This window comes from Manis pentadactyla, chromosome 15, assembly GCF_030020395.1.
Source record: "Manis pentadactyla isolate mManPen7 chromosome 15, mManPen7.hap1, whole genome shotgun sequence".
NCBI classification, from domain to species: domain Eukaryota; kingdom Metazoa; phylum Chordata; class Mammalia; order Pholidota; family Manidae; genus Manis; species Manis pentadactyla.
The window spans coordinates 62280452-62303409 of record NC_080033.1 but is presented as its reverse complement, the minus strand read 5'-3'; the positions used below and the strand labels follow the sequence as shown (position 1 = coordinate 62303409).

Genomic DNA, 22958 nt, shown 5'->3' with positions numbered 1-22958 from the left:
AGTAAAGAAAGTAGACCAATTAATTACTAAGCAAATTCAAAATTAAATCAACTACCCCCAAAGTCAGTCAAGGGATAGACAAAGAGTACAGAATATGATACGTAATATATAAAGAATGGAGAAGGAGGAAAAGGGAGGGCAAAAAAACAACCTTTAGATTGTGTTTGTAATAGCATACTAAGTGAGTTAAGTTACACTGTTAGATACTGAAGAAGTTACCCTTGAACCTTTGGTAACCATGAATCTAAAGCCTGCAATTGCAATAAGTACATATCCATTGTTAAATACCCTAAATGTAAATGGTCTGAAACAATTAAAAGATGTAGAGTCACTGAATGGATAAAAAAACAAGACCCGACTATATGCTGCCTACAAGAGACTCACGTCAAACCCAAAGACATACACAGACTAAAAGTAAAGGGATAGAAAAAGATATTTCATGCAAACAATAGAGAGAAAAAAGCAGGAATTACAATACTTGTATCATACAAAATAGACTTCAAAACAAAGAAAGTAACAAGAGACAAAGAAGGACATTATGTAATAATAAAGGGGTCAGTCCAACAGGAGGTTATAACCATTATAAATATCTATGCACCCAACATAGGAGCCCCCAAATACGTGCAACAAATGCTAACAGAATTAAAGGGGGAAATAGAATGCAATGCATTCATTTTAGGAGATTTCAACCAACCACTCACTCCAAAGGACAGATCAACCAGAAAGAAAATAAGTAAGGAGACAGGCTCTGAACAACACAATAGAACAGTTGGACCTAACAAACATCTACAGAACACTCCACCCAAAAGCAGCAGAATACACATTCTTCTCAAGTGCACATGGAACATTTTCAAGAATAGATCATATACTAGGCCAAAAAAAGAGCCTCAGTAAATTCAAAGGATTGAAATTATACCAATCAGCTTCAAAGGTATGAAAACACAAATAAATTATGCAAAGAAAACAAAAAAGCCCACAAACACATGGAGGCTTAACAACATGGTCCTAAATGATCAGTGGACCAATGACCAAATAAAAACAGGGATCAAGCAATATATGGAGACAAATGACAATAACTCAACACCACAAAATCCAAAGGCCATGCTAAGAGGGAAGTATATTGCAATACAGGCCTACCTCAGGAAAGAAGAACAATTCCATATGAATAGCCTAAATGCACAATTAATGAAACAAGAAAAAGAAGAACAAATGAGGCCCAAAGTGAGTAGAAGGAGGAGCATAAATAAATAAAATGAAGAAGAATAAACCAATAGAAAGAATCAATGAAAGTGGCAGCTGGTTCTTCAAGAAAATTAGTAAAATAGATGAACCCCTAGCCAGAGTATCAAGAAAAAAAGAGAGTCTACACACTTAAATAGAACCAGAAATGAGAAAGGAAAAATCACTACAGACACCACAGAAATACAAAGAATTATTAGAGAATACTATGAAAAATTATATGGTAACAAACTGGATAACCTAGAAGAAATGGACAACTTTCTAGAAAAATACAACCTTCCAAGGCTCACCCAGGAAGAAACAGAAAATCTGAAAAGATCAATTACCAGCAACAAAATTGAATTGGCAATCAAAAAATTACCTCAGAACAAAAAGCCGGACCAGATGGCTTCACCACTGAAATTTTTATCAAACATTTAGTGAAGACCTAATACCCAACCTCCTTAAAGTTTCCAAAAAGAAGAAGAGGAGGGAATACTTCCAAACTCATTATATGAGGCATGCATCACTCTAACAACAAAACCAGGCAGACACCACAAAAGCAGAAAATTACAGACCAATATCCCTGATGAACATAGATGCAAAAATACTCAACAAAATATTAGCAAACCAAATTCAAAAATACATCAAAAAGATCAACCATCATGATCAAGTAGGGTTTACTCCAGGGATGCAAGGATGGTACAATATTCGAAAGTCAGTCAACATCATCCACCACATCAACAAAAAGAAGAACAAAAATCACATGACCATCTCCATAGATACCGAAAAAGCATTCAACAAAATTCAACACCCACTCATGATAAAAATGCTCAACAAAATGGGTATAGAGGGCAAGTACAGCAACATAATAAAGGCCATATATGACAAACCCACAGCCAACATAATACTTCACAGCGAGAAGCTGAAAGTTTTTCCTTTAAGACTGGAAATAAGACAGGGATGCCCACTCTCCCCACTTTTATTCAGCATAGTACTGGAGGTCCTAGCCACAGCAGTCAGACAACACAAAGAAATAAAAGGCATCCAGACTGGTAAGAAAGAAGTTAAACTGTCACTGTTTGCAGATGACATGATATTGTACATAAAAAACCCTAAAGAATCCACCCCAAAATGACTAGAACTAATAGCTGAATTCAGTAAAGTTACAGGATACAAAATTAGTATGCAGAAATCTGTTGCATTCCTACATACTAATGATGAACTAGTAGAAAGAGAAATCAGGAAAACAATTCCATTCACAATTGGTTAGGAATAAACCTAACCAAGGAGGTGAAAGACCTTTACCCTGAAAGCTACAAGACACTCATGAGAGAAATTTTAAAAGGCACCAACAAATAGAAATACATCCCATGCTCATGAATAGGAAGAATTAATATTGTCAAAATGGCCATCCTGCCTAAAGCAATCTACAGATTCAATGCAGTCCCTATCAAAATACCAACAGCAATCTTCAACGAACTAGAGCAAATAGTTCTAAATACATATGGAACCACAAAAGACCCCAAATAGCCAAAGCCACTTTTATGGTTTCATGACTTACATTCAGGTCTGAGAAGGAAGAATAAAGCTGGGGGGATTATGCTCCCTTACTTCAAGCTCTACTACAAAGCCACAGTAATCAAGACAATTTGGTACCGGCACAAGAACAGACCCATAGACCAATGGAACAGACTAGAGAGCCCAGACATAAACCTAAGCATATATGGTAAATGGTAAATTAATACAGGATAAAGGAGCCATGGATATACAATGTGGAAATGACAACCGGTGCTGGCAAAACTGGACAGTTACATGTAAGAGAATGAGGATTATTGTCTAACTCCATACACAAAAGTAAACTTGAAATGGATCAAAGACCTGAATGTAAGTCATGAAACCATAAAACTCTAAGAAGAAAACAGGCAAAAATCTCTTGAACATAAACATGAGCAACATTTTTCTGAACATATCTGCTTGGGCTAGGGAAATAAAAGCAAAAATGAACAAATGGGACTACATCAAACTAAAAAGCTTCTGTACAGCAAAGGACACCATCAGTAGAACAAAAAGGCATCCTACGGTATGGGTGAATATATTCTTAAAGGACATATCCGACAAGGGGTTAACATCCAAAAGATGTAAAGAACTCACATGCCAGAGAAATGCAAATTAAAAACACAATGAGATATCACCTCACACCAGTTAGGATGGCCAACATCCAAAAGACTAAGAACAACAAATGTTGGTGAGAATGTGGAGAAAGGGGAACCCTCCTACACTGCTAGTGGAAAAGTAAATTAGTTCAACCACTGTGGAAAGCAATATGGAGGTACCTCAAAAAACTAAAAATAGAAATACCATTTGACCCAGGAATTCCACTCCTAGGAATTTACCCAAAAAAAAAAAAGATCCCAGATTAAAAAAGACATATGCACCCCTATGTTTATTGCAGCACTATTTACAATAGCCAAGATATGGAAGCAACCTAAGTGTCCATCGGTAGATGAATGGATGAAGAAGGTGTGGTATGTACACACAATGGAATACTATTTAACCATAAGAAGAAAACAAATCCTACCATTTGCAACAACATGGATGGAGCCAGAGGGTATTATGCTCAGTGAAATAAGCCAGGCAGAGAAAGACAACTACCAAATGATTTCCCTCGTTTGTGGAGTATAACAACAAAGCAAAACTGAAGGAACAAAACAGCAACAGAGTCACAGACTCCAAGAAAGGAGTAGTAGTTACTAAAGGGGAAGGGTTGGGGAGGGAGTTGTGGAGGGCTCGTGAAGGGGATTGAGGGGCATTATGATTAGTACATATGGTGTGTGAGGGGTCACGGGGAAGACAGTGTAGCACAGAGAAGACAAGTAGTGACTCTGCAGCATCTTACTACACTGATGTCTTCAACAGGGTATGGGGGGGACTTGATAATATGGGTGAATGCAGTAACCACAGTGTTTTTCATGTGAAACCTTCATAAGAGTGTATATCAGTGACACCTTAATATAAATAAACATATATATATATATATATATATATATATAACATGGTTAGCTGGAAGGATAACATTTTCTTGGGACTGTGCTTTTGTAATCCTTAGCCACATCACAGCATCAAGATCATATTTGAAAGGTCAATACCACTTCAGTATTATCCCTATTTTTCCAGCAGAAAATTAGGAAATTGAAGCACAGAGGTAAAATATTTTTCCCATCTTTAAATAAGTAAGAGATAGTAGTGATTTAAACTCAGGAATGGTGACTTAATCCCAGAGATTGTCTAATAGCAAAGAGTTTGCTCTACACCTAAAATTTAAGATCCACTGGAGACGGTTTAAGAGAGCGAAGCAGAGGAGGTCAGCTGAGGCGCAAGGGTATTGGGGGAGCTTGTTCTGTCCCTGTAGGGGTGACTCTCAGGAATCTGACCATTCAGGGATTGTGCCAGTTTTAAATGCTCTCATCTCAATGTTAAAACAAACTGTACATCTCCTGACCCCAGAGATAAATCAGGGTGCAAGACAGAAAAAACGGGCAGAGCTAGTTAAGTCATGCAGCCTGAACCAGCCTGAGGTGTGGGACCCTTGCAATTCAAGTAACTCTTCAGGTGCCCAGGGCTTATTGAGGCACATCTGACCCTGGGTGAGATGGGGAAGCAGGGGAGGTATGAGCAAATGAACCACTCGCATCTTTTGTTCTCTAACAAACTCTGCAAGTACAGGCATCCCAGGGCAGCGATTCTGTACACTCCAGTCAGCGAGGCCTGCCGTCCCATCCTGGTCCTGGGGACCCCCCAGGCACATTTGAGACCCACCCCCACGGTGCCATCAAGACCCCTCCCTTTCCTTAGGCTTGAACATTTTCAGTTCAGTACAAAATTCCTCTCTTATTTAGTATATTAATGTTATCATTTTTAATGTGATAATTATAAAAATTTAAGGCAACTCCTTTAGCATCAGGAAACATTCACCTCATCTGTCTTCTTAAGCACTGACATGCACTATGCATATCTTGGGGATTTATCTTTTGGGTTTTAATTTAGGCATAACAGTTGTATGAGAAGAAACACAATGATTTAGGGCAGTAAGAACTGCCAAATAATTCTGTATAGAACGTTACAATTATTCTCATCAGAAGTACATGCAAGAATGGGAGTTATTTCTAACAATTAATGAAATATGCTAATTTCCCTACAGATAGATGATTGATGTTTAACAGCAAACCTCATAGGCACAGGGAAAGCACTGCTTTACAAGCATCTAGAGCAGAAGGGGCTTAGCTGTTGTTAAATAGAACAGACAATGGGAAAATACAAATATTCAACTTTATAGCAACATAGGAAATATTGCGATCTGAAAGAAAGCTCATGGTATTTGTCAGTTATGGAAGCAATCTGCTATATAATTTTTAAAATGTACATATATATAAATATTGTTTACACTCCTACATATATTTTATTTTTGCTGTGTACAGCAATTTAATTTAATGCCTTATTATTTTATCTGTATACACAAGTATATCACCTTGCAATAACCCATTTCCAAGGTTTCCCAATTACATGAAAATAGAAACTTTTATTTGGATCATACTGTAGCCTCAGGAACAGTTCTGCATATATGGCTTCTTTGTGTTCTATCCTAAGAACACACTTGGACTACCAAACGGTACACTAGAACCTGTTTAAACTCTACATTGACAGAGTACAAATTGAAGTTGCCCACTATAATTCAAACTATACTCAAACTGCAACAATATGATGTTATATAAAGGCAGAGAGAGCTGTAATTCCATTATATAACCACTATTAGCAGTAACTGGTTCTTATTTGTGTTGTTTACAGTTAAGTTTGGATTATACTTCTCTAGCTATGAAATCCTTCAGGTTCAAATGGAAATGCATCTTCCCAGTGCAAAGGAAGTACAAAAAGAAGTCACTGACTCGCTGGCATTTGTGCTGGTTTCCCAGGGCTGCTGTAACGAAGTCTTAGTAACTGGGCCTCTGGACAGAAATGGATTCTCTCACAGTTTTGGAGGTTAGAAGTGGAAAATCAAGGTGTCAGCAGGTCCACACTCTGTCTGTAGGCTTTAGGGAAGATGGGTTCCTTCCCTCTTCCCAGCTACTAGCGGTTGCTGGCAATATTTGACATTTCTTGGTATGCAGCTACATCAGTTCAATTTCTGCTTCCATTACCAGGGGACTTTCTCTCTGTCTTTTCTGTCTGTGTGTCTCCAAATCTCATTCTCCTTATCGGGCCTCATTTGGAGCCCACCTGAATCCAAAATGACCTTATTTTAACTTGATCACAAATGCAAAGACCCTATATCCCAGTGAAGTCACATTCATAGGTATCAGGGTTAGAGTTTGAAGGATACAAGGCAACTCAGAAGGCACTCAAGCAGCAAAATTAAATTAATATACCTCAAAAAAAGTTCAATGTTCTTCCTGCCTCCCCACTGGTAGGAATGGAATCACTGTGTTTAACAGTAGTGTTTTCCTGGCCTCCGTCCCCCACTGCACGGCCAAGTCATCTTCTCAGTGTTACTCATTCCCCGTAGAATGGCACAGAGGGAAAGCGGTGGGCTGCTGAACTTGACTCCTCGTGTCTTGCTTGTCTGCTCTTTGGCTCTTAAGTTTTCCGGATTCCACAGGAAAGAGGTCACTCTGGGTCACTAGGCTACTGAGACATTCATTTGCTGGTTTAGTTTAGGGGTATTCAACTGACTTGGCTGAATACCCCTCAACAGCCTGATCTAGCTACTACAAGGAATATTGCAATACTAGAAATAATATATAGCCTTCAATAAACCACTCAAAAGCTGACATTCCTTTGTGAACACTTCATGTCATTAATAGGAAAGGAAAAAAAGAAAAACTGAAGAAAAAAGAAAAAATGTAATCAAGTAGGCTGACAACCAGCAAAAGACAATTAAAATGACTCTGTTTCGTTTCTCCATTTCATTAACATGCAAATGAAATTCATGAAGTTTGATGTTGTGGTTCACCGAGAGCTACAGAAATGAATTAAGAATGAAAATGAGTCCCACTGATGGAGACTCCTGATGAGTCTATATATTCATGAAAACCATGATTTGGTCCAACTAATAACATATATTTTGTGTGATGTATTGAACTTCAACAAATGAAATTAGGATAAATAGTTAAATTTTGTATCTATTTCCATGGGCCAAATCCTATGAAAAGCTTTTATTACTCACATAGAGTGGTGGTAAATGTTAAACTCTGACTTATTTTAAAAAGGAATATGAGATGGAGACCTCGCTGGGAGATCGGGGTTGGGATGACAACGTCCCTTCTGGGAGGGCCATGGGTACAGGATCAGACTGGCCCTCAGAGGACGGGAGAGCGCACTTGCCTATGGTCAGGAAGGGGTTCAGAACTGCAAATAGGGAGATAGTCTGGTGTGGCCAATAATTCTCATTATGAGGCAATAAAAATAACAGGCAAGCATAATCTATACAAATATATTCAAGGCCACCCAAATGCCCCACCTGATACAAAGACCTCAGTTCTTACTCTCCATCGATGCCCTTCCTTTCAAAACACATATAAGTGATTGTCTCAAATAATACGAGAGAATTTTTTTAAATAAACTTAAATCTTAAATTCTGCTGAAGTGCTGGATATTTATAATGTATACCAGATGGCAAAACACAGACACACAGACACATATGATCTATTTGTTATGTCCGATGTGCAGTGTGCTCTAACATTATGACAGCACCGTGGGTAACATCAAGGAGAAAAATTATAAGTGGCTGACATATGGTATGCGAGAAGGGGATAACAAAAGAGCGAATCGCCATTTTAATAATATATGATGTTGGTACCTATTTTTTATGGTTGTTAAAAAAAAAATTTTATGGTTGTTTTCCATGTTATTATTACCAAGCCTCTTTCCATAGAATGTATGTGCAGATGGTTTTTACCTTAGCATGTTATAAAAAGGGACCACAATAATGTTCTGTCTTTAAGTGCACAAGCCTTGAAATTCTTTATTGTACAGCAAGTTGCCATTTAATTACCTGCACTTGCCTTTAAACATAGTCGAGCAATCAAACACAACCTACCTAAGAGCTAGTCAACAGTATGAACTGAGTATTCCTAAAGGAGCATGAAAGCTTATTAAGTGCCCATTCCCCAACAAGAGAAAAAATCATATCATCCACATTGAGAATTAAACAAACTGAGGGGTTTTATTTTTAAATAATTAGCATCTTCTAAAATTACTTCTTGCAAGCTTCCTTGTTTAACATGAAATAGAGGGCCAATTAAATTCTCATGGCTACTGTATACATAATGATTGCATATTGTTATAGAAAAGTTTACTGTGTAAGATATACAGAAAGCTCACCCAATTGAAAGAATTCAATTCTTTGCTGAAATTATGATACAGGATTTTAAAATAAGATGCATCCCTTTGCCATTCCAGAACAAGTCCTACAGGTTATATGTAGCCTTTGAGTTTCTGCCATCTGCTTATTTAGAAATCTACTTTTACCATACAGCTCTTACAATTATTTTACTAAAAGAATAGAAAATTACTGAGATTCATCATGAACCAATCCAAAGACAGAAAACAGACTTACCATCTCTTCGATTTAGCCTTGCAAATCCAGGACCATGGCTGCTGGAAAGCTCAGATGAACTGCTGAATGATGCCTGAGATAAGGAAGACACGAGAGGTTCACCACAATCGTCTGCCAAGAGGAAAAAAACCCACATTCAGGTTAGTACAGGGCTGACACCTTCTGGGATTCAATAGATAGACCAAACAAAACAAAACAAAAAATACTAGGATCTCTTATAATACACCCAATGCTTATATGCAATGTTCTACTGGATCTAATAAGTTCAATGAGAAAAGAAAAGACCTTAAACAGAAGAGAAAAGGAAAATTTCATAGAAATTATAAAATAATATCATAGCTTGAGGTAGAAAAGATTTACCAAAGCAAGAAACAAAAGTACCTAATCAGTATACCTAATATAGAAATGAATGTATATAAGAAATGATTTATAAATTCAATTATATTAAAATTAAGATCTTAGGTTACCAAAAGACACTTAGAAACATCACAACATGTAGAAAGTACTTACAAAACAGTATGCAATTAGTATTCCAAATTCAGGAAAACCAAATACAATAAAGAAAACCAAAACTACCTTTAAATCAATTAGAAAACACACTTGGGAAAAATGGCACAAGGGAAGAGCAGAGAGTTCACAAAACACACTTTACATAAGTTAACACTCAAACTTATCAGTAAAAAGAGATATAAACCAAAACTACAATTAGATACGATTCTACAAACAACAGATTAGCAAGGCTTCAGAAGTCCGACAGCACCAGATCATCCAGACAACATGGGCTCAGAGAAGCTCCAACATGCTACAGAGGGAGTGTAAATCTGAACACCTACATTAAAAAACAATTTGTCATTAGCCTGTATATTTGAATTTCTATGTCCCACGTTCCACCAGTTCCATTTATATGTGTACCCCCCTGGACGGAGCATCCCTATGATGAACCACTGGTCTCAAGGAGTTTGCCTTCTTACCCAACCAAGGACACGATACAAATATTAGTATTTTTGATGCAAATATTTGCCATTCAAATTACTAGAAAAAAGTCAGGAAGCACTGACCCAGAGAAACTTCTGCTTTTGTGCACCAGCAGACATTTGCCATTTCTAGCAACACTGTGCATGACAGCAAGAAACCATTAACAACCCAAACATCCAATGACCACAGAACAATCCATAAATTGTCATACTTCCCACAGAGGAAAAACATACAGCAGTAAAAAGGAACTACAGCAACACACACCAAAAAAATGGTTGGCTCTGGGAAACAAAAACTCTAGAGAAAGCAGCTCAAGTTATAGAAGACCATATACATTCCATAGTTTTGAGAATCTTGAAAACACCAAAGCTAAGTAATATGGTGTTTAGGGACATATGTGACTTTTTTTTTAATTATTAAAGAAACAAAGAAATGGAAAACATAATATTCAGGATAGTGGTTACTTCTGGAGGAAAGAAGTATGTGTGTGTATACATACATATATTTATATGTCAGTATGTACATAAAGGTAGATATGAAAGTATATACCTGATTATCATCTATCCTTTTACATGTATCACATATAAAACAAAAAATCAGGCACAAAGAGAAAGTATAAAAATAGTCTCATGTTGACCATGATATCCACATATGCTAATTCTTCAGCTAATCCTTCATTCCATACAGTCTTTAAAGTATTTGTCTTTTATTTTACACAATTATTAAGTTGTTGCCATTTTTGCTCTTATCAGAAACATATTTCTCTCATATTTTGGATATAATATTGGTAAATCATGCAGGGTAATTGTTCCAATTTTTTAAATGAGCTATAAACAATTTAAATTTCAATTAAATAAATCTAGGAATTACCTAGATTCATCTAAACTTTTATGAAGCTTATTCTGCCTGAACACAGATTTTTTAAACAGTCACTAGAAGTTTTACTAAATATTCAAACTACAATATTTTTCTGAAGTCCTGCCGTCTAAAGCAGAAGTGATAAGTAAAAATTGACCAAAGCCTTTCACAAGAATCTAGGATAGCATTTTAATTTTTAAGAATGTCTCATTTTCATTTAAAGTCTACTTTTTCTTCTTTCACACTTTAAATTCTTCAGCAAACTCTTAGGAGAGACCTGATAACCGGCTGACAGTCCCTGCGTGTTTGCCGATTGGCTTAAATACCAACGCTGTCAATCTAGTTGTGATTCAAGTAGTAGGTAGTGTAGACATACAAAGACATACAATCCCGGAAGCGATGAGGGAAATTCTAATTATGCTAATCACAGCTCCCAACAAAATGCTTTGTTACACTGTAAAAATGATGATGTGTGTGTTTGCACATACAAATAAGTACGTTATCCACTGTAGGGGGTCCATGTATGGGTGTGTACTTACCATAAGTAGAGTCAGTTTTGAATCATTATGAGTTTTCAGGTTTAAGTGTGATAAAAAATGGTGTTTACATATCATAGATAAGTTTTCACAAATGCCTAAGGTGCCTAACTGGTTTTCTTGGTTTCACTGGAGATGGCTGGTAATTACAGGTATGCTTTGGTTAGGTAACTATATTCCTACTATGTTAATGTGTGTGCACAATTTAATTAGTAGTTTAAAACCTATCCATGCTGAAGTTACTCTACAAGAAGATATGTCAAAGAAATAATCAATCTTCCCAGGTTTTCTTCTGCCTGCTACTTCTATAGCTTTTCTTCTTCCTACCTAATCACAACCTTTAAACAGAACTCATGCCACATGTCGAATTTACCGAGTATCATAATTCCTCCAAGTGGTAAAGATACCTCAAGACAAATGCTGGGCATAGAAGCCACAGGGCATAAATATGCAAAGAAGTAAAAAGCTAACCTTTTCAAACAATAAGGCTTCTCTCTCACTTACCAACTTTACATTTCCCTGTATGGCCCCGGAAGATGACTGGTTAGCCAGAGACGGGTAAGATTCCTCAAGGGAGGAACAACCTAAGACAGGCACAGTCGCAGGGGGCCATCTGGTGAGAAAATGGGGAGCAGCAGAGGTGAGGCTTAGAACCTCCCCCCTCATGTTCTGAGAGAAATCTTCTGCATACATGGATGTTTATTGCCCGCGTCTAGCTCGGATTAACACATAGTCTACAGGCACACACCTGATCATCTACATTTGCTCTCTTACAACACTAAACTCTGTTTTCTACCTTTATCTCGTATCTACCTACCACTTCAGCATTTTATTAAAAATAATAATAATAGAGAAATGTGGTATCCACATATAAATCAAGTTTAAAAATCAAATGAATATTCATATTTGAACTGACTGTGTATAGTTCATAATGCATGAACAAAACCGAAAGCTTCTGTGATGACTGCCCTTGTACTGTTCACCATGTAACTTATTCACTATGTAAGAATTTGTACTCCATGTAAGAATTTGTTCGTTATGCATCAGAAGATTGGAGACTGACGAAAATTAGGCTTGGGGTGGATTAATGATTGTGCATTGAGTATTGACCCCCCTATACAGAAATTTATTGTGGTTAACAACTATTTGATCAATAAATATGAGAGATGCCCTCACAAAATATATATATATATATAAAAACACACTTCCAATTGTAAAATAAATAAGTAACCGGGATGTAATGTATAGCATAAGGAATATAGTCAAAATATTGTAACAATTTGGTATGGTGATACCTGGTACCTAGAATTATCATGTATATAAATGTTGAATCACTGTGTTGTACACCTGAAACTAATGTAATGCAATACTGTTGTCAACTACCCTTCAATAAAAAATAAAATAAAAATAAAATAAAATGGTGTTTAACTGCAATTCACAATCAATTATGCAGATTCAAATCGATGTTTTGGATGTAAAATGCCTTTCTAGTGAAATCGCTCTAAAGGGTATATGTTTATTGCTCATTTGTTTTTGCCATTATAAACTGAGAATCAATGTTGTTATATTTTTAGTTTTAAAAGAATGGGATTAAAATAAGAGAAGAATGCTTATTCGATTTGTGGGGAAAATCATGTGTGATATGGGAAATGGATCAGGGAGGCTTCTGGGGTTTTAAGTTCTAGTTGTTGACTTGAGTGGTGTTTACATGGTGTTACTTTATTTTACCAAGAGCATATATATTTCCCTACAATCTGTTGTATGTTTATTTGGCAATGAGATATTCTAAAGTTATTCTTATGTAAAACTAGTAACAGCACATGTTCAGTGAGCGTTCTGTGCTAAGAAATTACAACCATTTCACACCTAGTTACGGGTCTTTTACCACTCCCTTCTGAAGTACTAATATCAATGTTATTTTACAGATGAAGTAACTGGGACCGATTTTGGTTAATTTGCTCCTCTCGTTTTGGTGGAAACATGAAATTTAAAAGGTAATTTGGGGTTTAAAATTCAGTACATAAGAACACTGTGACTACAATTATTATTTCTTTAGGCTTGTAGTTTAGGAATTTCACCAGACACAATAATGACATGAAAAAAATCTCTCTCAAGAAGTTGCATACTCCAATTCCAGGTTTGCCATGCTATTTGTTTATTACCAATTTGATCTTCAATAGTCTTGACACCAGGGAAGGAAGGTCTCAGACAGTAATAATGAGACTGGGGTGAGTAAAAGGAGTACTCCCCTCTAGACATTAATGAAATGGAATTCTGGATTAAGTATCAGTCTCCTGTGAATTTAATTCCAGTTTCCTCTGATGGCACCAGTAAATGCAGTAACATGCAAGTTCTGGTCTTGCAAAGCTGAGAACAACTAGGGGTGATTTTGCCCACAGAGGAGGTTTATCAATATCTGGAAACCCTTCGATCTTCACAACCTGGGGGTAACTGCTGGAATCTAGCGGGTGGAGGCCACAGACGCTGCTAAACATCCACAGGGCAGCCCTCCACAGCGAAGAATTATCTCGTCCACAATGTTGACAGTGCAGCAGTTGAGAAACCCTATGCTACACTCTGCTCAAAGCAATGCAATGAACTAGTCTTCCCCTGGACTCATCTGCAGCTAGAACTCTCAGCTGCCTTCCCAATTTCCACAGCATTAGCTCTCATTTACAGCTTTCAGAGGCATAAATATACAGGCATTTAAGTAAGGAGCTTTTCCGATCTGACACAACAGTATTATTTCAGTTCAAAACATAATCATATTGTTAATTAAGTCCTGTATCAGATCATTATACCATCCTGGTCCCTTAATCAGGAACATATATATGTACATATATTACTATTATACATATAATAGTATACACTATCATACACATTTTATATTTCTAGATGTACAATATCTATACTTAGAAATATATATGTATTATAAATATGTGTAATTATAACACATATGTGTACATACAAATATATGTCACAATATACATATGTATTATATATTATAATAAATACATGTACATATATAATGTATATATAAGCCGACCCTGTATAAATGCTAAGTTGGCCATCAAAACATAAGTGTGAGGGCACACACTTATTGTATGGTATATGTATGTACATATCTATATATGGATACATAGTATATACATATAAACATGTTAATAATACATATGTGTACATGTTTACATTTATATACATTAACACGCATGCATTTACATGTGTAAATATACTGTATATTATGTGTATACTATACAATGACCTTATATCATTTACATAAAATATAAATATTATAGTATAAATATATGCTATTACAGAATATAAACATATACAGTATACTACAGGTACTATGGTTACATATTATATGCACATTACATCACCTATGTGTAATTTACGTATCTACACACGCAAACGTATAGTGCACAACTACTGCCACCTTTGCAGCCACTCCTGCAAGTCTGCAGATGACGGCCCCCCGCGGAAGCTGCCAAGCTGGGAGCCTGTGCTAACTGGAGTGTAGCGGTTGGGCCTGGACCCTGCACCTCTGCAGTCCCTCCACCCAGAACAAGCGAGAGGCTCAGACCGCAGCCCTTACCTCAGCCCCAGGGCTCTCCCGGGGCGGCGCCTGCTCACCTCTCTCCTGCTTCCTGCACGTCCCTGGCATGTGTGTGCCGCTTGCTCCCTTTCTGATGGGCTTTCGCTTTGCGTTGCCAGAGAGGCCCTAGCTCCCAGCTCCCAGCTCCCCTGACGCTCTCTTTTGACACCAAGAAGGAAGGTTTCTGAATTGCAGGAGCAGACTGGAAATTTTTTGCGGCCCTCTCCAGCATTTAGGATGGGCCCTGGGAGGCTGAGGCCTTCCTGGCCCCAGGCCTGCTTTTGGTACCCCCACCACCTGCACACGGGATGGACAGGGCTGTCTACCTTCCAGCAGAAGAGCTACGGCTTGCATCCCGCTATCCCCGAGACCGACAGGGAGAGGTACCAGGGCAGCGTCGCTCCGGGCTTAGGGCTGCCGTGTTGCATGCTGGGAATCAGCTCCCCCCTCCCCCCACCCCACCTGGCTCTGGGGCCCTGCAGGTGAGCTGCTTGAGTATATCAAGGGGGAGGGCTTGTACAGTTCAAAATGGTAGGGCATGTTTGGTTAGTTGATGGTGTTTCTAGTCAAGGAACAAATTAACATCTCTCTTACTACTCTGTGCTTTTCCAAAATTATATTATTTTATGCAGTTTTTTTTATAGTCGTATTAGAATTTCCATATTAACCTTGATAGACAGTTGGAAATGTGAAGCTATAGTTTTTAGTCTTCCTTTGTTAACAAAAAATCCATATACTAATTACATACAGAAGAGTTTTAATGAATGCTGTTAGAATATCCGTATTTACCTACTTTGGGTTGAGACATTTTCACTCACACTCACAAAGACACACAAATATACAGCTTTATACTTCTCAGAAGAGGTCAATTTCTCAAAAAAGTCACCATTTACTCTGCACATTAGAGGAAAACTTACTATGATCATTAAAAAGACAATGATAAATTAGATCTCTGGCAAACTGAGTATATGAAAAAACTCAATAGCTTCTTACAAACAAAGATCCAAGCTATATTGAAAGTATTTAATATACCTCAATCGAAAGTAATTTAATTTTATTTTACAAACGGCTTTAATGCATAATTCTCATAAGTAAAAGCTGTTCAGTTTTTAATAAAAGTAATTCAATTTTCTTAATCTCTGTGTAGCACTACCTGTACTAAGATAATAGGTGTTTATTATTGGCTGCTTATGTTCTCAGTGCTTCTCATGTATTAACTCATTTGATACTGACAAATACTCTATATACTACACAGGACAACTCCATGGGACAATTGAATGGTTAAATAATTTACCAAAGGACACAGAACTCCTTTCTGGGCCAATACATTGCTGAAACAATACTCGATCAAAAAATCAGACTGATTTTCAGCAGCATTCAGCTTAGTCGTCACTAAATAAAACAACCTTCTCTTTTACTTGGAAATAAATCAGTTGCATGCCTACAAATGAATCAATTTCGCGCAGGAACATTCATTGGAGAAGAATGGGATGGAATGGAATGGGATAGAATGGGATGGAAGGAAATAAAATAAGAATAAGAATCAGCATAAGAATAGAAAGCAACTATCCTCAAAATCTTTCACAATTCCAGTACACTGGAGGCAGAGGTGGGACCTTTGACAGGGAGCTTTGCAAATGTTGGAATCTCAGTCTTTTTAGAAAACAGTTTATTTAGACCTCGTCCAAATGTTCCACAAGAGATTCGGGATTAAGGAATGACCTTCCTTTAAGAATCTACTTCCTTAAATAAAATGTTTTATTCCAATATGTATTATTCAAATTGTCATCCAGGTAAGATTAGAAATCATCAATTGATTTAAGAAAGTGTGCAATTATGCTAACATCTATCAAAAATATAGTATATAAGGCAAGACTCCATCTCAAGTCATATGATATAGGTCTCTAACCATAAGCCGAGTCTGGGTTAGTTCTACAAATTATTCAGGTCTAATTGCAGAGCTCCAGGAGTGAAGTCCCTTTCCCTGCCCTGGCACGACACAGGATCGAGTCTCTGATGGCCTCTGACTCCTGCCCAGTGATAGACTGCATACAAAGGGACAATGGCCAGACTACATACAAAAATAGAACTCTCACCATAACCTATGGCAACCATCCCACAGCAACAAGCCCAGGAAGCCAACAAAACTCCCAGAGCAACAAGCCCAACAGTCAGGACTTGATTAATAACTTCCAGGACTTGATTAATAACTTAAAACTTTCCTAATTTTTGCCCCTGCTTCCAACTTAGGGTAGGATAAATATACTTAGTAGAGATTTCTGATTCTCTACTAAATACAGAGGAAGCCAAATATACACAACTAATCAATCACATAAGATGGCCTGCTTCTTGTTAGCCCACTCACAGCTTCCCCTGCCAACAGCCCCCAGTCAAGGCTCACCTGAAGCCTTCCCTGTTTTTCCACTTTGTAGCTTTCCCTCCCCGCTGCCTGCCTGAGTCTCTGCCAAACACCAGTGATGCTGGCGGACTCCTTTGCTATAGTGAACTGAGTCAACAGCCCCGCTTGCCCTCATCTGGGCTGTCTTCACTGATTTCCAGGCTAACAACTCTTCCCAACTCTGCAGGCTCCTCCTCCCAGTTGTACCCATCCCAGGCACTCAACACAAATCAAAGAAAAGCCACAGGAGTCCATCCTAAGAACTTAGAGTAGACTCAGATCTGATTGAAAAGCAGCATCAACCCCCCTATAAAAAAATATATGGATCAGCTCCAGGTCATCTCCTGTGGAACATGCACCTTCAGTAATTCATTCTCGCTGCCCAGTAGGATCATATGAGAGAGATTTAAAACTTGCTCATGACTGTGCCTATTCCAGATCATTCTGACTTTCTTCATCTGGGGTGTAGTTTAGCTGGGATCATGCTAGTTTAGAAAACACTAAAATATACTTGCAAATTAATTTCTATCCAATGGAGAGTTTTGCTCCTTTCACAAACATCTTTATGCTTTTCATACTGTTTCATGAGGCTCTTTAAAGAATGAAAAATGGTGATGGTATTGCACCCTACCCCTTTTCCCCTATGCAGCTGTGTCAACTGACAGTGTGTGGAAACGACTGCACAGTGACATTCTGGTGGGGAAAAAACGGGGGAAAGTTTTAAAGAAAATGGTACAACTGGACTTGAATAAAATATTATTTTTCATAATAACAGGTGACAAAATATGGGCCTATTCTGATTTTATCTCTCATTATTACCTAAAATAACATTTCAAATCAAACACCACTAACTATAGACTACTGCTAAATTCTTTAGATTCTTTGAGTACTAATATGACTTTGATATGAAAATGAACATTCACTTAAGGATACCAGTTTTAGGGATAGTAAATAAGATAAACATGAGCTTCTAACTTTGTCAATCGCTGGCTTAAATCTGAAAAATAACATAATGCTGCAATTTAAAACTAAATATTTATCAGTATTATTCTCTATAGGTGAATCAAACACAAGGGTGATTTCCAAGTTGTCAAGAATTCATTTTTGCAACAGCCTGTAAGTTTCTATGTATTTTCCCCTATATAAGCCATGGGTGATTATACATATATGTGTAATTGTTAATAGTCTGATGTCAATAGGATGAGCTTTCACTTGGAGGCAAACACTAGCTTGCATGTCCCAAGTTACAGCCTTGGTTTGAATAGCTTTCCCAATTAATCTTCACAATTAATGGATTAATGGGAAGGCAGTTAACTTTTAATGATAGCGCAGCCAGAGGCTGGTTGATTTTAGAGGCTTAATAGCGACTATTTAAAGTCCAGATATTAGGATAAGGAAACCTATAAATCCACCAAACAAAACCAACCCAAGGTGAAGTGGTAGAAGAAATAATTAAATAGCAAAGAGTATCGAAGCTTTAGGAATCTGCACACATCACAGACTTGCTGACAGAGGAAATGACCACATGGAACACCATGAGTAAATATAATTTGTATATAAATCCTAATCAGTTCCTTTCATGACCAAATCTAAATTTCAGAACTATTGATTAAAAAATGACTCAAGGAGAGAAACTTTAAACGAGTGCAAAACCAAAAATAAGTCAAATAGTTTGCAGAATGTAATATGTTGGAAATAGTGATATCAAGTGTCCTCTCACAAAACTGGGATTTTTGTGGAGTGGGGGTGAGGAGAGGCTTACAACATTGGTGGGTGTGTAACCTGGGAAAGATAAAGTATGCCTCCAATTAATAAACATGGAGCCCGGTCTAAAGAAAACTCTCATGAGAGGCTAAAAACTGACAGTTACAAAAAATGATAATAAATGCAACTAAAAATGATGTTCACGAAACACGGGGTCTCTGCCGTTGACAATCTACAACAATGCACAGGGGAGCAAAGAATAGGATGAAAGACAGAGAAAATGCCACGTATAAATGAATCCAATGAGGTTCCATCTGCATTTCCTCATAAGCTGAGTCTGGAATGTCTATGGTTTGAGCTCATACACAGTTTATGTGATTCTTCCTCCACTTATTGGGAACTCAGATGAACTTGACTTTAAATCTATGATAGGACAACTAACGTCAAAGGGTAATGAAGACATGTCTTCAAAAGAAAATAGGTTTAAATGTATAGTATAAAGAATTTTTTCTCTTCTTTCTTCTTTTTTAATAGGTTCACGTAAAACCTCCTGAGTGAATTAATATAGACAATTGCTTGTTTTTTTCACAGCCCAGGAATAGAGGCAGAGGAAAAAAAATGGCTGCTATATTAGTTTGCTATTTGTTACTGCTTTAAATACCACAAAACTACTGTCTTCAAACAACACGAATTCATTATCTTAAAGCTCTTGATGTCAGAGTCTAAAATTAGCTTCATGGAGCTAAAATCAAGGTATCAGAACGGTGACGTCCCTTCTCGAGGCTCTAGGGAGAACGTTTGCTTCCCTTTTCCAGCTTCTTGAGGTGCCTGCATTGCACGCGGCCCTCTGATCTCTGCGGCCATTATCCCGTCTCCTTCCCTGACTCCACTGCCACCTGCTCTCACTTAGTGGCCCTTTGCCAGTACACGCGGCCCACCTGGATGCTCCAGGATCCTCTCTCCATCTCAACAGCCCGAATCTAATCACACCTGCTCAGTCCCTTTTGCCATAGAAAGTAACACACTCAGCGTTTCCAGGAATTAGGATGTGGACATGCCTGGAAGGCCACCATTCTCCTTACCACAGTTACCAAACTAGAATGGTAGAAACAAGAAATGGAAATTTTTTCAGATTCTGTGGCTCAAAATATTGTCCCCAATTGTTAAAAAGCAGTTCTGAGTCCGATGTAGGGACACACATGTACTGCATTAATGCCAAGGCCTCCTATTTTGGGAAAGCCATCAGAGTTGGCAGTGGAATCTATGTGTATATAATTATAATTTGAGATAGACAAGATTGGATCATTCCCAAAGTCACCTCGAAGACTATCCCAATTCTCCCCTCAATGCAGAGCTGAGACCTGTTCTTCCCTCCATTTTCTGAGCACTGTTTCTCCAGGTCTGAAGTAGTTCCCCTTCTCTGTGATACCACCCCCGCTGAGAACTGCCTCCTCTCCACCCTCTGCAAAGTCCCTCCTTAACCTGAACAGGCCTCTGCGATGGCATCTTTCAGATGGGCTGGGTCTCCACTTGCTGGGATTAAAGAATTAGCACCATGTGTTACCGGTCACCTGCCCAGAAGCTGGAATGCTGTGTAAGAAGCGATAACCAGCTAGCTTCAGAGCCCTCCCTCCTCCCTGGGCTCAAGCCCTGCCTCTGTCAATTACTAACTGATCTTAGGCACTTTATTTAAATTGCCCTCCCCCATCTCTAAAGGGGGATAATAATAATACTAAGGTAATCAGCTTTCTGAGAATTTAATGAGTCAGCATGGAAAGAATACTGGCATCTGGTGTACCGTAACACTAGCTAAGTGTTTGTGATGGCTACCTTAAGTGTTCATTATTATAAATTCAAAAAACTCAAGAGTTGGAACTGAATAAAATTTAGGAGAAAGGATATCTCTTACAAAATCTTATTATAAGAATTATCCCTTGAGAAGGAGAAAGAGAGGGGGCAGCGTTTACCAGGCCTAGTCACATTGTTATCATTCCCCCTAAAATATTTGGCACCAAATTATTAACCTAAAAAGAAAGTAAAATTGTACTAGGAAACCATTTTTAATCTTCCAGAAGGCTATATTTTCTTTCTATCTCTTGGACTCTAGATTTGTTTCATTTACTCCAGGAAAACAGAATTTAAGACTGCCTGTGATGCAGAAATCAAGTGGCCAAAATTCACAGGGACAGAAGAAAGGAATTCAGAGAAATAGGCATCTCTTCATTTGGACACCTTTGCAGATGCAGTTAGAAGGTTCAGAGCATTCATGCTGTGCCCAGCTAAATCACACATGCATGAAGTCAGAGCAACAATGACCTCCTAAGTATGTACTACTCCCATTAACTAGTATTTTCAACCTGAAATTGCCAGGCTTTAGACTTTGATTCCTGAAGGGAAAATTGAATAAGCCTCGACTCAATTCCTATTCTAGTCATATTAGATGATATTTCAACATCTCTGAGCAAATGCTCCATTTTATTACTAAATTATTTTGAGGGTTGTTATTTGTATCTCAAAATATCACACTTGAGGATGAAGGCTGAAAGGCTCCATTGTGATAAAAGATTTTTTCCACAGATAAATGCATTTTAATAGGCGGGTCCACAAAGCTATTTTAATAAACAGCTATTTCTAAAGGGGGGTGGGACCAAGCCAACTAGAAATAAGCTTCTCTGAGTAATAACATGAAATTAGATGGAGGATATTTCCATTTCATCGGCTAAGATTATTGTTTGATTTCATCATCTGGCAAAGGACAAGCTCGGGGAGCCTTGGGTTCATTTCTGCTCTGGTTTTGGCAGCTGAGTTAAACCCAGGCTCAGCAGGTGTGAGTTAGCTTGAGAGAACAGACCAACACCTGTTCTGAGTCTGGAATCTCTTGTTTCCAACAAGGCCACACCCCCGCCAGAGAACTACTGATACAAGGACCCCTGGATGTTTCCAACCCCTGATCTCCTCATCTTGGCACAGGCCCCTCTCTCCTGGAAAAATAGCCAAGGGTGTGAGCCTCTCAGGTGGCAGAATTATAACATGGTCCCAAGATTTCAGCCCTTTGTTGTAGACACCTGTATAACCACCTCCCCTTGAAAGCAGGCAAAACCTATGCATATGATGGAATATAACTCCTGCGATCATGTCACATTTTATGGCAAAAGGGATTTTGCAGGTATCACTAATTAAGACCCTAATTTAGTTGGCTTTTAGTTACTCAAAAGGGAGAATATCTTGGGTGGGTATGACCTCATCAGGGGAGCCCTTCAAAAAGTCTTAAAGGGCAGAGACACAAAGAGGTTGGAAAGACATGAAGCATGAAATTGCTCCCATCAGCCTTGAAGGAGCAAACTGCCATGTTATGGAGAGTGCTGTATGGGAAGAAATGGTGGGTGGCCTCTAGGAGCTAAGAACAGACCCAGCCTGACAGCAAGCAAGAAATCGATGGCCTCAGCTGCCAGGAGCTCAACTTTGCTAACAAATGTGAGCTTGGAGAGGACTCCAAGCATTAGCTGACACTGCAGGATGCGCCCTTAATGTTTCTAGGTCCTTCGTCTCTTTCTAGAACTATTGTAACCCTCCTAACTTTGTAACGAAACCAAAGACTGTTGACTCATTTACTTCCAGGTCCTTCAGTGTATGAGTTCACATTTATTTGCAAATTCTACTCTACTAGTTGTTAATGTTATGTTAGATGGATATGCACTATGCCTTGAATTAGATCATCAATTATTTACAAATAGAAAACCTGTGTCAGTTCCTTTGTATACCCCACCCTGATCGACTACTGGCCTCAAAACACAATTTTCAAAAAATCCTTGAATATTTTTCATTTGACTTTAGAACTTAAAATTATTAGCTTAAAAATAATCTTTGGAGCTTTGAATATGCTGACGGTATTACAGTATGTCATTTTGTTTTTCAAGACTACTATGCTTTAAAACTGATCATTCTTATAGTAAAAGACAAAACAAAGCCGCTTTACGTGGCTGCAGCCCCCATTACTTTCTGCAGGATGTGGTCACTCCACTCACTGACTATTTGCCTTAATTTCAAATTCTAATGCATTTC

The 22958-nt window shown here is 38.0% G+C and overlaps 1 protein-coding gene across 2 annotated transcripts in view; it reads right to left on the bottom strand.

The window, feature by feature from the left end:
- CNTNAP4 (contactin associated protein family member 4) overlaps positions 1–22958 on the bottom strand; it is a 258054-nt gene that overhangs the window by 214408 nt on the left and 20688 nt on the right. Inside the window, exon 2 of one of the 2 annotated variants that reach the window (XM_036909317.2) lies at positions 8831–8941. In XM_036909317.2, coding sequence (XP_036765212.2) covers positions 8831–8941 — 111 coding nt within the window. The remainder of the gene's footprint in view (positions 1–8830; positions 8942–22958) is intronic. The other variant, XM_057492932.1, reaches the window with a different exon arrangement.